At 33.1% G+C, this 13,209-nt stretch overlaps 1 protein-coding gene across 3 annotated transcripts; it reads left to right on the top strand.

Moving 5' to 3' along the window:
* Positions 1 to 5,578: 5,578 nt before the first annotated feature.
* On the top strand, positions 5,579 to 9,615 carry linc.pou2af1 (lnc RNA pou2af1). 3 transcript variants are annotated; one of them, XM_056474201.1, is made up of 5 exons: positions 5,579 to 5,731; positions 7,786 to 7,883; positions 8,166 to 8,214; positions 8,728 to 8,954; positions 9,058 to 9,615. In XM_056474201.1, the coding sequence occupies exons 1-5, from the start codon at positions 5,725 to 5,727 to the stop codon at positions 9,382 to 9,384; spliced, it is 708 nt and encodes a 235-aa protein (XP_056330176.1). In that variant the 5' UTR covers positions 5,579 to 5,724; the 3' UTR covers positions 9,385 to 9,615. The 3 variants fall into 3 exon arrangements, with proteins under 3 accessions (XP_056330176.1, XP_056330177.1, XP_056330175.1); XM_056474202.1 differs by having other exon boundaries at positions 5,710 to 5,731; positions 7,789 to 7,883; XM_056474200.1 differs by lacking the exon at positions 5,579 to 5,731 and having other exon boundaries at positions 7,695 to 7,883.
* Positions 9,616 to 13,209: the final 3,594 nt, after the last annotated feature.

The raw sequence follows: 13,209 nt of genomic DNA, 5'->3' as shown, positions 1-13,209 counted from the left end.
TGTAAAATAAATATAAAAATAAATTATTATTATTATTCTATAAATTTATTAAATTACATTTTATTTGTAAAGTAAATATAAAAAATAATAATTTTTATTATTATTATTATTACATAAAAATTAAAAAAACTATTTTTATTTAATACTTCATCCTCAACTAAAATGAAAATGAAAAATGTACAATATCTTGCCAGCTACCTGAAATGATTTTATTTTATAATTACTATTAAGTATGATACTTATTATTAAAATTATTTTACTTATTATTATATATTAGTGGTATAATATTATACACAGTGCATAACTGAGTACACCCCACTTTGAAAATGAATATTTTTATCCATTTCTCAGTGAATATAGGCAATGTATTTTGGTGCATTTGAACAAAACAGATTTATTAAACAGATATATTTATTAGAATTATATTTTAGCCACTAAACATTTAGTAATAGAAAGATAATACAATTAAATTCATGCAAAATATTGCAAAAAATAAAACATAAAAATACAACCTACAAAATTTCAACTAAATCTTTCAATTTCTTTGCTTCTTTAGATTTTTCCTCTTTTTTTTTTTATTTGTTTTTAATATTTTTCTATAACATATAAATTTGGGTGTACTAGTTTTTGAACCATTATTTTGTTAGCTAAGCTCCAGATTTGGCTTCAGTACTGGCTAATCTAATGTATATGCACAAATATAGTATTGCACAGCTTCCTGTTAAAAATATGAATTTAAAAGAGAGATTTGTGAGGGGTGTACTTTTATATGCTGAGCACTGTACATTCTGAAAACCATGTTTATACTGTTTGTTTCATTTTTAATTTTTGCACTGGGTCACACTTGCACATTGCTTGAGCTCTAGAGTCTAGACCAGGGGTGCCCAAACTTTTTCGTATGAAGAGCCAAAAACCAAATATCATTGATAGCTGTGGGCTGAAGAAAAATATATCAAACTATTTTACATTAATGATGCCATGAGTGATTTCCTAATTTATTTCAGAAAATTTACAAATAATTAGAAAACATTACTTTGAATCATATTAACTAATACAGTATAACATATTTAAACCATAAATTATTACAATAAAAACAATCACATTTATAATAACACAGAAGTTCAATGCTGAATACACTAGTCAAGCAGTGTATTCAGTCTTTGCCTTGATTTGCTCAACAAAGTAATCTATCTGTTGAGTGACAGTATGTACATTTTGAACTAAATCTGATTAAATGACATCATTTGAATTGAAACATTTAATTTCAATTAGCTTTTTGTAGCTTAACAGTACAACAAACAAATAAATGTTTACATTAAATTTGAAATGACAATCTCTAAACCATTCCCATCATTCTCCCTCTCTTCTCAAATGGGATGGCTGTTCAATTCAAAGGTTACCATGGGCCAACTTTGGCCCGCTGGCCCTAGTTTGGGCATCTCTGGTCTAGACCTAGTCTGTTCCACATTTTCACTCCTTACACGTGAACTACAAAAGAATGCTTAATGTTGTTCTACAAACATAAGGATGTGTAACGTTACACTCGCTCCTAAAATGATATCTCTCTTCTCAATATATAAACCATTTTTAAATATTAACAAGAGGTCAATTATTTTTTTGCGTTATACATTATTTTTGCTGTTTAAAAAATGAAGCAAATCAATAGATTTTTATTTCTTTGATTTTACTATATGGATTGTCAATTTTTGCATAGATAACTATAATAATATAAACATCTGAGCAGTAATTTAAATATTGTAATATTACTGCACTATAACATATATGAAGTGATTTGTGATCCAGAATATGTGTTGCCTTATTCAATACAGAGATCCTTCTAGAAAGTTTATGGTTAATATGAGATTTCCAGCTTAATTTATTATCTATTATCTAGACAAGAACGATATTATAATTTACTTTATCTATGCATATACCATCTATTTTTTACACAAAATATTTTTTTGAAGAATGTTGGAAACCAAAAAAATTACTATAGAAATAAATGGCAACCAGTTTCCAACATTCTTCAAAATATCTTTTTTTGCATTCAAAAACGAGAAAGAAACTCTGGATTTGAAGCACGTGAGGGTGAGTAAATAGTGACTAAATAAAAATTTTGGGGTCGACTATCCCTTTAATATTGGGGAACAAATAACACTATCTTCAGTTTAATGTTAAATTTGTATCCTCTATTATAATTGTATCTTGGTTTATTTTTCGTAAGCACAAGTTATATTGTCTAAGCAGGATAATTAGGGTAATACTCAGTATAAAAGACTGTCCACAACAGGATTGTAGCTATGTTATAGTGAAAAAAAAGAGGTTGTATCACAGAATAGCAGAGTCCACATCACAACACTAATGATAACCAAACACACTATTGTTGGAATCATTTTAAGAACAATTTGTTTCCAAAACAGATGGATCGATTTTGCTTTTAAAAGTGTGAGTATTTAAAGCAACAGTGATCAAACTGTTGCACACTTTTAAAAAAAATTACTGGACTGTACTATTGTTGTTTATAGTTATTGTTCTTTGTGTTAGCAGACCTTGAATCTGTATAGCAGTTTTTTACATTGTTACTATATTTATTGTAGATGTGTATTATCTAGTTAGTCTTGTTTCTCTTCTTGTGACACATTCAAAATCCTGTTGTTAAATGTCTAAAAACTGAATAAACTAGACTTACAAAAAAGTGTTTTTGTTACTCAACAGCACAGTGACTTTCCCTGTTTTGCATTTGATGTGCCAACTTGTGTCTTATGAAAACATAACAAAAAATATGGATGGTAGACAACTTAAAATGCAAGTATTATTATTATATAGCTTCACAATACAATATCAGCATTTTTTAAAGATGTTGGAAACAGATTCTGCCATAAATTACTAAGTAAAGGGCTATCATTTATCAATACAATATCAACATCAGCAGTGTATACAGCTATGGAAAAATGCTGTTGCATTTTCCTGAAAATGACTGTTGGTCAAAATAAATAATAAATAAAATGATAAATAAATCAAATTTGTTGGCTGAAATTCAGGGTTTTTTTCCAACAAATCCTGATTTCTTAACTCCTCTGTTAAGTTAAAGTTAAAATATTAGTATTGTGTTGTCTTTCATAACTTTGACCAGGTGTCATTTTATACTCTAAATAACATTTACAATGCAATTTTAGAAGAATTGTGTTTTACTCAAACATGGGATCAATCGTGTATCAAAGAAGCTGAGAATTTTTAAGTGGTGTTTTATTTGCTTTCTTGTCTTTACACTCAATGTTATTATTCCCTAAGAAAACAATGATAGGCTAAAACAAATACTCACTAAAGATCATAGTGCAACCCAAAGTTTATAACTTTAATTTCGATTCTGAACTTGGTTTTTTGGTTACTTCAGATTTTACCCAAATTTGAGTTGAATCAATACAACATATTTTAGAATGTTTTAGAATATAAGCATTTCACTTTTACATGATCTGTTACGCTGAATAATGCTGAAACATTGCACACCTTTTTTGACATTTGCACGTTCAAAGGAGATCTTTATTTCAATTCAATTAAATTCACCTTTATTTGTATAGCGCTTTTACAATGTAGATTGTGTCAAAGCAGCTTCACATAAAAGGTCATAGTAAATAAATAAATTTCAGTCTAAAAATTGTTGACTATTATTTCAACATAGATTTGAGTAAAATATGAACAGACAAAAACAATTATACAGTCTATAATTGTAAGTGGTTAAGTGGTTTGGTTTGTCCATATTTGTGTGTTCATGTGTTTGTGTGAGAGAGAAATAAACTAAATAAATAGTAAATAAATCAGACCAGGACCATTGAAAAAAAAGATTATCAGACCAGAACTATTGGAAAAACAAAACTATATAATGAAACAATATCGTTTTTTTTTTTTTTTTTTTTTTTTCTTTGCCCAAGATACAAAAATATTAGAATAAAACCGAAAATCAAGCCATAATGTGCAGGGAGAGGCTAAACGCTCAAAAGACTTATTTAATGTTCAAACACAACATGACTCATTTTATTGGAATACTTTTAAACTAACAGAAATTTTAATTCCAGTACTGATCACCTTATCTTTAATAATAAGATTTCGTTTTGCCAAATACGCAAATGATCTGAGTAAGCATTGCGTGACTCGCATGGTGAAACACCTTCCTCAGTTTCATCACAAGAGGGCGACGTTCAACTTCCTCACAATAACTGACCCCTCCAACCCATATGAACGATTTACTTAAGAAATTTCTTGGGATTACGAACGAATTGTTCAACAAAGTGAATAACAAAATGAGAAAGTTTAGAAAAATAACATTTTGAAACTGCAAATATGTTTGCAGCGGATTAACTTTACTAAACAATTTCAGCAAGGAAGACGAGACGTGCCCTTGGAGGAATTGACAATAAATAAGATGTTTTAAAACGATTAAACAACTCATCCGTGCTTTTATTAATGCTCGAATCTACAATTATTCTTCACCTGCAAACAAAATGTGTAAATTAGACTGTACTCAATGTAGCGCAGACCTGTTTACCGACCTCTTTTTCCAGACAAAGAACACCTGCGTGGCATCTTTTCTGACGGCTGCTTTCAGTCTTAAATGCGTGACAAATAGTCTGACACACCTAAATAAACAACATAATTATGATGGTTCTGCATTTTAAGAGGTTTTTGCCACTTTGCATTTTTCGTTCACATTAGCTACTCCAAAAATAATAGTGACCAAAGTCGGATATGTGAGAGTCTCTTCAGCATCACTCAGCATCAAACTGCAGCCCACTTCAGACTTTTTTTCACGGTCTGTGTGATGATGCTAATAAACATGCCATATTAATTAATTTATTTATTAACTCAACGAAAAGAAAAATGCAGTGGAGCAAGAAATTAATGAATATTAATATGAATACTGCTGGTTTTCATGTCCGTTATAGCTTGCATTGGTTTTCAGCAACTCGGCTGGCACTTTCAATTAAATAAGTAAATTAAATTGAACATATTTCATATTTATCATTTTTATAGATGCCTCCACTATTGCATTACTTTGACTTTTACAAACGTCCCAATTGTTCTGGTGACAAACATGGCTGCTATCATATGCCACGCCCACTACTCCAGTAATTCTTAAAATAATGCATAAATCTAATTTACAAGAGGGAATATTATTTTTTTCCACAAGACTACCTATTACTGAAGATATTTACAATGTGTCATGACATGTAAAACTTCATTTGTGCTTTCAGACTCACTGCAAAGTTGAAATAGTGTTTCTAAGGGAGACTCCAACCACCAAGTCCAAAAGGATGATAAAATGTTAAAAATATATATTTGGTTGATGTCAAAATGTGAAATGACATAACATTCTATTACAAGAGATGTTATTATATCCACTTTAATAGCGAATTTCACTCAGAAATGAGTCTTTTTACGAAGCCTTTGAATATTCAAATTGAAAGTATCGCGCAATCAAATCATTGTCAAATCATTGAGTTCTTGGGGTTTTAAATAGTAGGGATGAGGGGAGAAAAACTCAAACTAAAATATCCCTAGCTATAATACTGTATAATTGTATGTCATGAGAGTGTTTTGAGGTTACTTTGTTAAGACTTTTTGAGACTTTTGTGAATATTTCGTTCTTGCCCATATAATAGAGCAAAGAACTGACGTTGGGGTATTTCACTGTAGCTCTTCCAGAGTTTTCCTCTTTTTCAGGCCAATATGTCTGGTAAGTCAATTTTCTTTTATTCTTTTCTTTTAAGATGTTTTCTGTCTTCAGCAATCTGAAAAACATTGAGAAAAAAATATTAATTAAAATTCAAACTTTGATAAATGAATTGCATGGAAATTACTGGTCAAAGAATGCAGCCTAACTAATATTTTAAAACAGCAAACACGTGTGAAGGATTGATTTTAAACAAATTAGTGCAATTTTATATGCATGCATTTTTATTAATATGGCAGTTTGTGGGAACAGTATTTATGGTGATTAAGCTCATGTTTTATTGATAGCTTGAGTCTCTGTATTTCATTGTATTTTTATTGAACCTTTTCTCGAGCAAAACTGAACATGGGTTTATATGAACATTTATTTACTGTCGTTTTTTACACTTTAGTACGATATCGACCACCGTGTGCAATTGAGCTTTACCGTTCGGAATAACTGACATTAAACGGTGGCTGAGCGTAATTTTATTAAACAGAATTCAAATTATTCCGCACAGTGTATATGAATATTTATAAGGATATTCTAACTCGCATAGCTATCTCACGGAGCCCATCAAAACAGTGCCGAAGGGACGTTTTTGATATCTTATCAACATCAGCGCACTTTTTACTCTCTGTAAACTCAACTGCCTCCATGAACTCAGCCATGGCGTGGCGTTGTTTGAAACCAACTTATGTTCCTACAGAATTTTTATATAGCCTATATTAACGCGAATCAGGAAGACGTCCCACTGTGAATGTCTTCACAAGCCCGAACAACCAATTAAAAAATTAGAAAAGAAGGACAACAACTTTTTCATCTATTTTTACGCGTTTCGCAAATTTGGGGGAAGATGTTAGGCGCGGCTTCGCGCATGTAGGAAGAGAAGAGAGGACTGCCCATTAAATAAATCAAGAAATAACTTCACATTTGCACAGCGAATCGCAAAATCGTACCTTTATTAGGGAATTTACAGAAACAAACGATGGCTTATCGCCAGTGCGCTCGTAAACAAACCTGGCTTATTATTATGTTTAACCAAATCTGGATCTGGTTTTCTAATGGAAACATGCACTTTACCATTGCTTTAGCTGTGCAATTGTTTTGATCGCTTGTAAGCTGCTGTTTTTGTTGTTATAAGAGTATTTTACTTACTTTTGAAATGTGCGGCGTCTCCAGAGGAAGCTTCTCATTCTCCCGGTCCGCCAGCTGTTACATTGTTTCACTTCGCTTCTCTCTGGCCCAACTTTCTGCGCATTCTGCTCTCGGGTGAAACGCTCAATAATTCTATTTCTCCCCTGTTTGAATTAGGTTTTATTTCGCAACTACACGAAACGAACTCCAAATTAAACCCGCCGTCCCGTAGCAAAGATGGCTGGAGAGCATGTTTCTCGAAAATCACTACTATCCATTGTAATGCAAAAACTAACCCATTCACTGCCGGGTCGCACACTCATATCAATGGAGCTGTGAAGACGGGGATCGACTTCTAGCATTGTGCAATGATTTATTTGTTTTTTTTTTCACAGGTAGGGTTTATGGGGAAAATATAAAGCTATCTGTTTGCAGATTATCTTTTATCCAAAACGAGTGACATAATGTACAAAATAATAAATAGGAGAAATCTTGGAAATGCAATATTTTCATGCCTGTTCATTTCATAAAATAAAAAAAATGCATTTATTTTTATGCAAATATTGTTTGCTGACTCCATGACAAAAAAAGTAAAAAATATAAAATATGCATCCATTGCAACCAGTGTTTTCCCTCATATCAGTTTAACTGATATTTATAGACCCGATCCGCTTAAAAATAATGAATAGTAAATGTTTCACAATAAACATTAAAACTTGACAAAAAAATCAAGATAACTTTATTTAAAATAATAAAATCATAAAAACGCCAGAAACATTGTCCTAATTATGGATAACTGTATCAACACTGATCTCATTGGATTTATTTCTTGCAAACACTTATGTTCTGAATGACAAGAATTAATAAATTGTGCAAATTTGCAAAAAATATTGAAAATTTGTGCCTATTTCAGTGGTGAATGACATTTGCTTTCCCTTTAGCAGATAAACCGAAGGTATACCAGGGTGTGCGTGTGAAGACCACCGTTAAGGAGTTACTGCAGAAGCACAGAGCCCTGCAGGCACAGAAAACCGCAACGGTAAACACTGGTGTTGAATACACATATGCACGCAAAAAATACAAAAATATATACAAGTAGGCACTTCTGACTGGTTAATGTTAGCCAATGTAAAGTGAAAAAGTTTGCACAAGGGCAAGATCAAATTTATTCAGCAACCAGATGTTTTAAAGCACCACGCCCCCTCAGGCCTATGCTTGTATTTTCAGTTACTACACAATAGCTTTTTACAACATAACGAAATATTTCTGCTGCTTTCCTCTGAACGAATGATTAATGCTTGCTTGTCTTTCAATCCAATAGAAATCACAAGCCATGGCTGATCGCGATGTCTGCTCTACGACCATGAATGGTAAGTAAAAAAAAATATCTGACAAATAAAGTGGCTCACTGATAGTCTCAATCATTTCATTTGTCGCATGCAGTCAAGAAATTTCACATTGCTGTTTACAAAAGCATCAGATTTCAGTAACCTTACAAGCACCTGAAAATGTAGACAAAAAACTGCTAAACCCTTTCCCTGCTAACATGTAAGAGCTTGATTTTTTTTTACCAGGAAATCTGAGAACAAGACAAATGAAAAGATTGACTGCATGCAACTTACTATACTCCAAATTAGAACTCTTTTTCATCCATCGCCAGGCACCAGCTCTAATAGTTCAAAATAAACAAAAGGAACAATGAAACCTACATCTACTATAGGTGCTCCTAACAGATCCGTCAATGATCTCCTTTTTTATAAACTACTATTCAAATGTGATTTAGCTGTTGGCTGATGGTCTCGTGACATCATCTCAAGTCTTACTGGCCTAATTTAAATGTTCTCCTGTGCTCAAGCCAGCATTTTCTTCTGTCTTCCCCACAGCCCACCTTGATGTCTTCTCTGGAATGCAAGCTCAAGAGCCCTATATTCAAAGTCGTCCCTTTACCGACAATGCCAACATCCAGATTGAGAATGTTTATGACCATCAACAGATGATGCACATGATGCCATCTGAGACTTTCAGCGACAGTAATTTCGTGTGCCCCACTTCTTCGCAGTGGTCTAATGGATATCTACCTTCCAATACGGACATATACGGGACAAGCCTGGTATGTGTTTTTACTTTAATTAAAAGCATTTTTAGCATTCCAAACCATGTCGTGTTGCCTACTATGCAATGCATGTTTTTAATGATTTTGTATTCTATTTCAGGTATCGAGAATACCCTCAGACCCCTTCAATCTCCCCAGTCCAGTCGATTACAACAGTTATTCTCCCCCTCAGTCCCACTCTTCATCTTCCTCGTGCTACAGCTCCCCAACACGGATGGATCTGAGCTCTAGTTTCTCTCCAGAAAGCTACCACTATCAGCACTGCAACCTCCAGCATTGCTTTTGCCTTTCGCACTGCTCCGATGTGCAGGAAGGCATGGCCACTTCAGAGTATGCGCCCTACGGCTCTTCAGACTGTTTGTTTTCATACAGCGACGACAGTTATTTCAGGAGGGATATCTTAAACCCAGAGATGTGCTACTTATAAAATGCATTTTTCCAAGCACTTTGCGAGAGAATTCAGTGTCATAATTGATTGATTTTTCAATGCATTTGTTGTATTATTTTTGTTTTTGTGTCAAAGAAAAACCAATGATAGAATGCATGATTGAGCTTAGATTTTGAGCAGCAAGGTTGATTGCAGAGAGCAAAAAGATGTGTGAGTATAATTTACAAATTAATCATTTATGTTTTGTACAATAAACATATTTTTTCGTAATTGTTACTGGTATTTTATTAACGTGGTTTGATTATGTTATTAGGTGAATAAGGAAAATATATGCATCAAATGTCATTGTGCAGTTTCGGTATATATATATATATATATATATATATATATATATATATATATATATATATATATATATATATATATATATATATATATATATATATATATATATATATATATGTGTGTGTGTGTGTGTGTGTGTGTGTGTGTGCGTGCTTTTACATATCACCAATCAACTTATATTCACAGCAGTTACCACTAGTTAATTCCATAGCACTTTGTTTGTCCTACCATATATACATTTTGTGCTCAATAGAAACGACAAGAAATATGTTTGGAACAAATAATGGGCGTGTAAATGATGACAGAATGTCTATTTTTGGACAAACCGTTGTTTTAAACACTGCTCACAAACCGTTAGTTATCTATTTATCTGTTTGTTGCCTCCTTACACAGCAAATATCTGAAAAAAAAATAATTTGAAAACAAGTTTCATCGCTGCCATAATTTTCTTTTATGAAAAAAAATAGGTAGACTAAATTGCAGAAATCACTGGGATAAAGTAATTTAATCGATAATGATAGCTATAGGTGATTTATATACCGATTATAGGCTACCAGTGACTTACCGATTGTGGAGCAATAAAATTCCGTTATCATAGCGTATCTTCACTAAAATGTCCCGTTAACTTCAGCTCGGAAAATGCTAAATTAAATGAACAACTAAAATCTCGTAATTTGCATATATCAAGTTAAAAGGCCATGCATGAAAATGTAAACAGGGTAAGAATAATCGTCTGACATAGTTATCTCATTATAAGCACTGTTTAAACAATAAACACTTAAATCACATATTTTTTAAGCAGTAATAAACGTAAAAAAAAAAACTCAATTAAAAAGTCTGCATATGTGTTTTTCTTCGTGCTTATATGCATGTTTTTTTCTATTCAAAATAAATATCCCGTGTCTTGAAAAACATACCATGATTTAATTATTGAACAGTCACGCAATAGTGTATTCATTAACTACATCAGAAATAGGGAATGTTTTGCAGTCAAACAGATGGGTGTGTACAATGATCCAAGGTTGGCAGCAGTTCATGTTTTGTGCCTGCTCTACATTAACTTGGAAACCCCCTAGGAAGAGCAAGGGACAAGGAAGTCTTCCTTTATCCAGGCGTTAAGCTCGTTTCGTTGAACGGCGGTCCTCCATTTCTGCACAACATCTGAAAATAAAGTACAACCTTTACACACATTTACGACGACCCTGCGCCTGATTAAGGTACTCACAGCGTACATTCATGAACTCTGCAGAGGCGTTTTGGGGTTGAGGGCCCTAGGCCAAAAAAAAAAAGGTTTATAGTAGGCCCTCCAACCAGCATGCATCACCTATATCAATTAATTAATTAATTTTCGGCTTAGTCCTTATATTAATAAACCCTTCCAGCCGCAACCCAACACCGGGAAACACACATACATACTCCCGCATTCACACACATACATACTAAGGCCAATTTAGCTTACCCAATTCAACTATAGCACGTCTTTGTATACTGCGGGGAAACCGAAGCACCCGGAGGAAATTCACGCGAACATGGGGAGAACATTCAAACTTCTCACAGAATTGCCAACTGTGCCAGTCGGGGCTCGAACCATCAGGGAACACTGCGCCACCTTGACGCCCCTGCATCACCTTTAAATTAAGCAAAAAATATCTGACAATAACAAAATGTGTAACTTACATCAGTGTATATTAGCAGTACAACAACTTCTAAATTCTATCAATTAGTGTTATCTGTTGGATTATCTTTAAATCTCTGTATAGCTTATCAAATAAAAAATCTGAAGTGTAAAAATGTTATATTTCTTATGTGCATAGTATGCTTTCAAAAACTTGATCTTTACGAGATCTATAAATGATCGCATTAAAAAAGCCATAAATAAATAAATTCACTAAGCGATCATTTGTGTTTTCATAAGTGAAAAATACAATATAATAATGTGGACTAAGTTTAAATAAAAAATATAAAATTTCATACATATTACAAAACCAAAAGTTGATATTTCTGTAGAATGACCTTTGAAGAAAACTACACAATATTGCTGAAGACGTGTGAGTTTATCAGATCAAATCAGCCGCGTGATTTTGGCCTAAAATTGAGTGTTTTCATGATGTTAAAAATAATAGTTTTATAATGCGTGCTGTACATCGAACGGAATCCGCAACATATAATTCCATCTCCAACTTAAAGAAACAGGTAGTGAAGGGTCAACATTACGCCCATCCAAACCCCGTTAATGGTAATTTGATAACTATGGGCAAGTTTAACTTATTGTAATACCAAGGCCTAAACATTTTCATATTCATTTTTCACAAAACCAAATAAATTCAACAGTATGACGTCTTCCAGTTACACACAAATACGGACACCTCACAGAAGTATATTATTGAAATATTGACTTGCAGATTATTTGTCACCTAAAGAATAACCGTGTGCGATAGCAAAATAGGACATTCACACAGACTGTAAGTTGCTTAATACAGGCACACGCGCACACACAAAACAATAAAATGGAAATTGGTGTCCAAATATGTAACTGATGAGGACATTTTATTTACTGTGTAATTGTAATTACATTATAGCCTACTCCATATACAGCCGAAAGAAATATGACTTGTTGTAGATATTGAACAGGATGTTATTTACATATATTAATAGGTGTGTTTCATTACAAATAATCAAACGAACATGATAAAATTAAACTTGGGGTTGCCAAAAAATAACAAAACCACCACAGACTGATACATCTTTCCATACCTTAGTACCCAATCACACAAACATGTTTTTTCTGCGGTTAGAAGCACCTTTTTAAAAAGTGTTTCGTTCACCTGCAATGCCTCGAATTTTAACCACCTGCTGGGCCACACATTTTTGACGGTGACTCTGTGCACCTACAGCTGAAAAAAAGTCAACTTTGTATGGAAAAAATGCCCAAGGTCATGTGCTCTATCACCAACACTGTTGACACATTGGTTGCCATGCAACAGAAAAAAGTACAGTGCACTGATATTTTCTCAACAAAAGTTTAAAATGGGGCAATTTCCACATGCACTGTGAGGGGGAAACAAGATCCATTGGAACACGGGCCTGTCAATTACATTGCAAAGTTGTCAATGCCTTTATTGTTATTTCTGTAATTTAAATTGGTCAGCCCATTAGGGCTGGATTGTGCAATACAGCTAGCACAGTCAAATTAGCATCTGTTTAGCATTACAGTCTGTATAGCATCTGCCAAATTACTTGGTGAGAAACACTGAGAAGGGCTGTGGTGTGTGAGCCCTGACAAAACAGGGGATAAGCCAGTGATTAAGTAAGTGAGTTAGATTCAGTGCACATTCTTGCATCACCTCTGATTGTGAGATGTTAGCCTACGAATGCGATTAACAGGTTTGAAAACTTGAAAATAAAACATTTGCTTATTTTTTTAGAGGAAAAGGATGCCAATAAACTCATATGTTTATGTGAAGATTGATTGATATTATTTGCTGCCTGTGTTTTCATATATGTTAAAACCACAAAATA

Source organism: Danio aesculapii, chromosome 15 (genome assembly GCF_903798145.1).
Source record: "Danio aesculapii chromosome 15, fDanAes4.1, whole genome shotgun sequence".
In the NCBI taxonomy this organism is placed as follows: domain Eukaryota; kingdom Metazoa; phylum Chordata; class Actinopteri; order Cypriniformes; family Danionidae; genus Danio; species Danio aesculapii.
The sequence above is the reverse complement of the archived record's forward strand: the minus strand, read 5'-3'. Positions and strand labels throughout refer to the sequence as shown.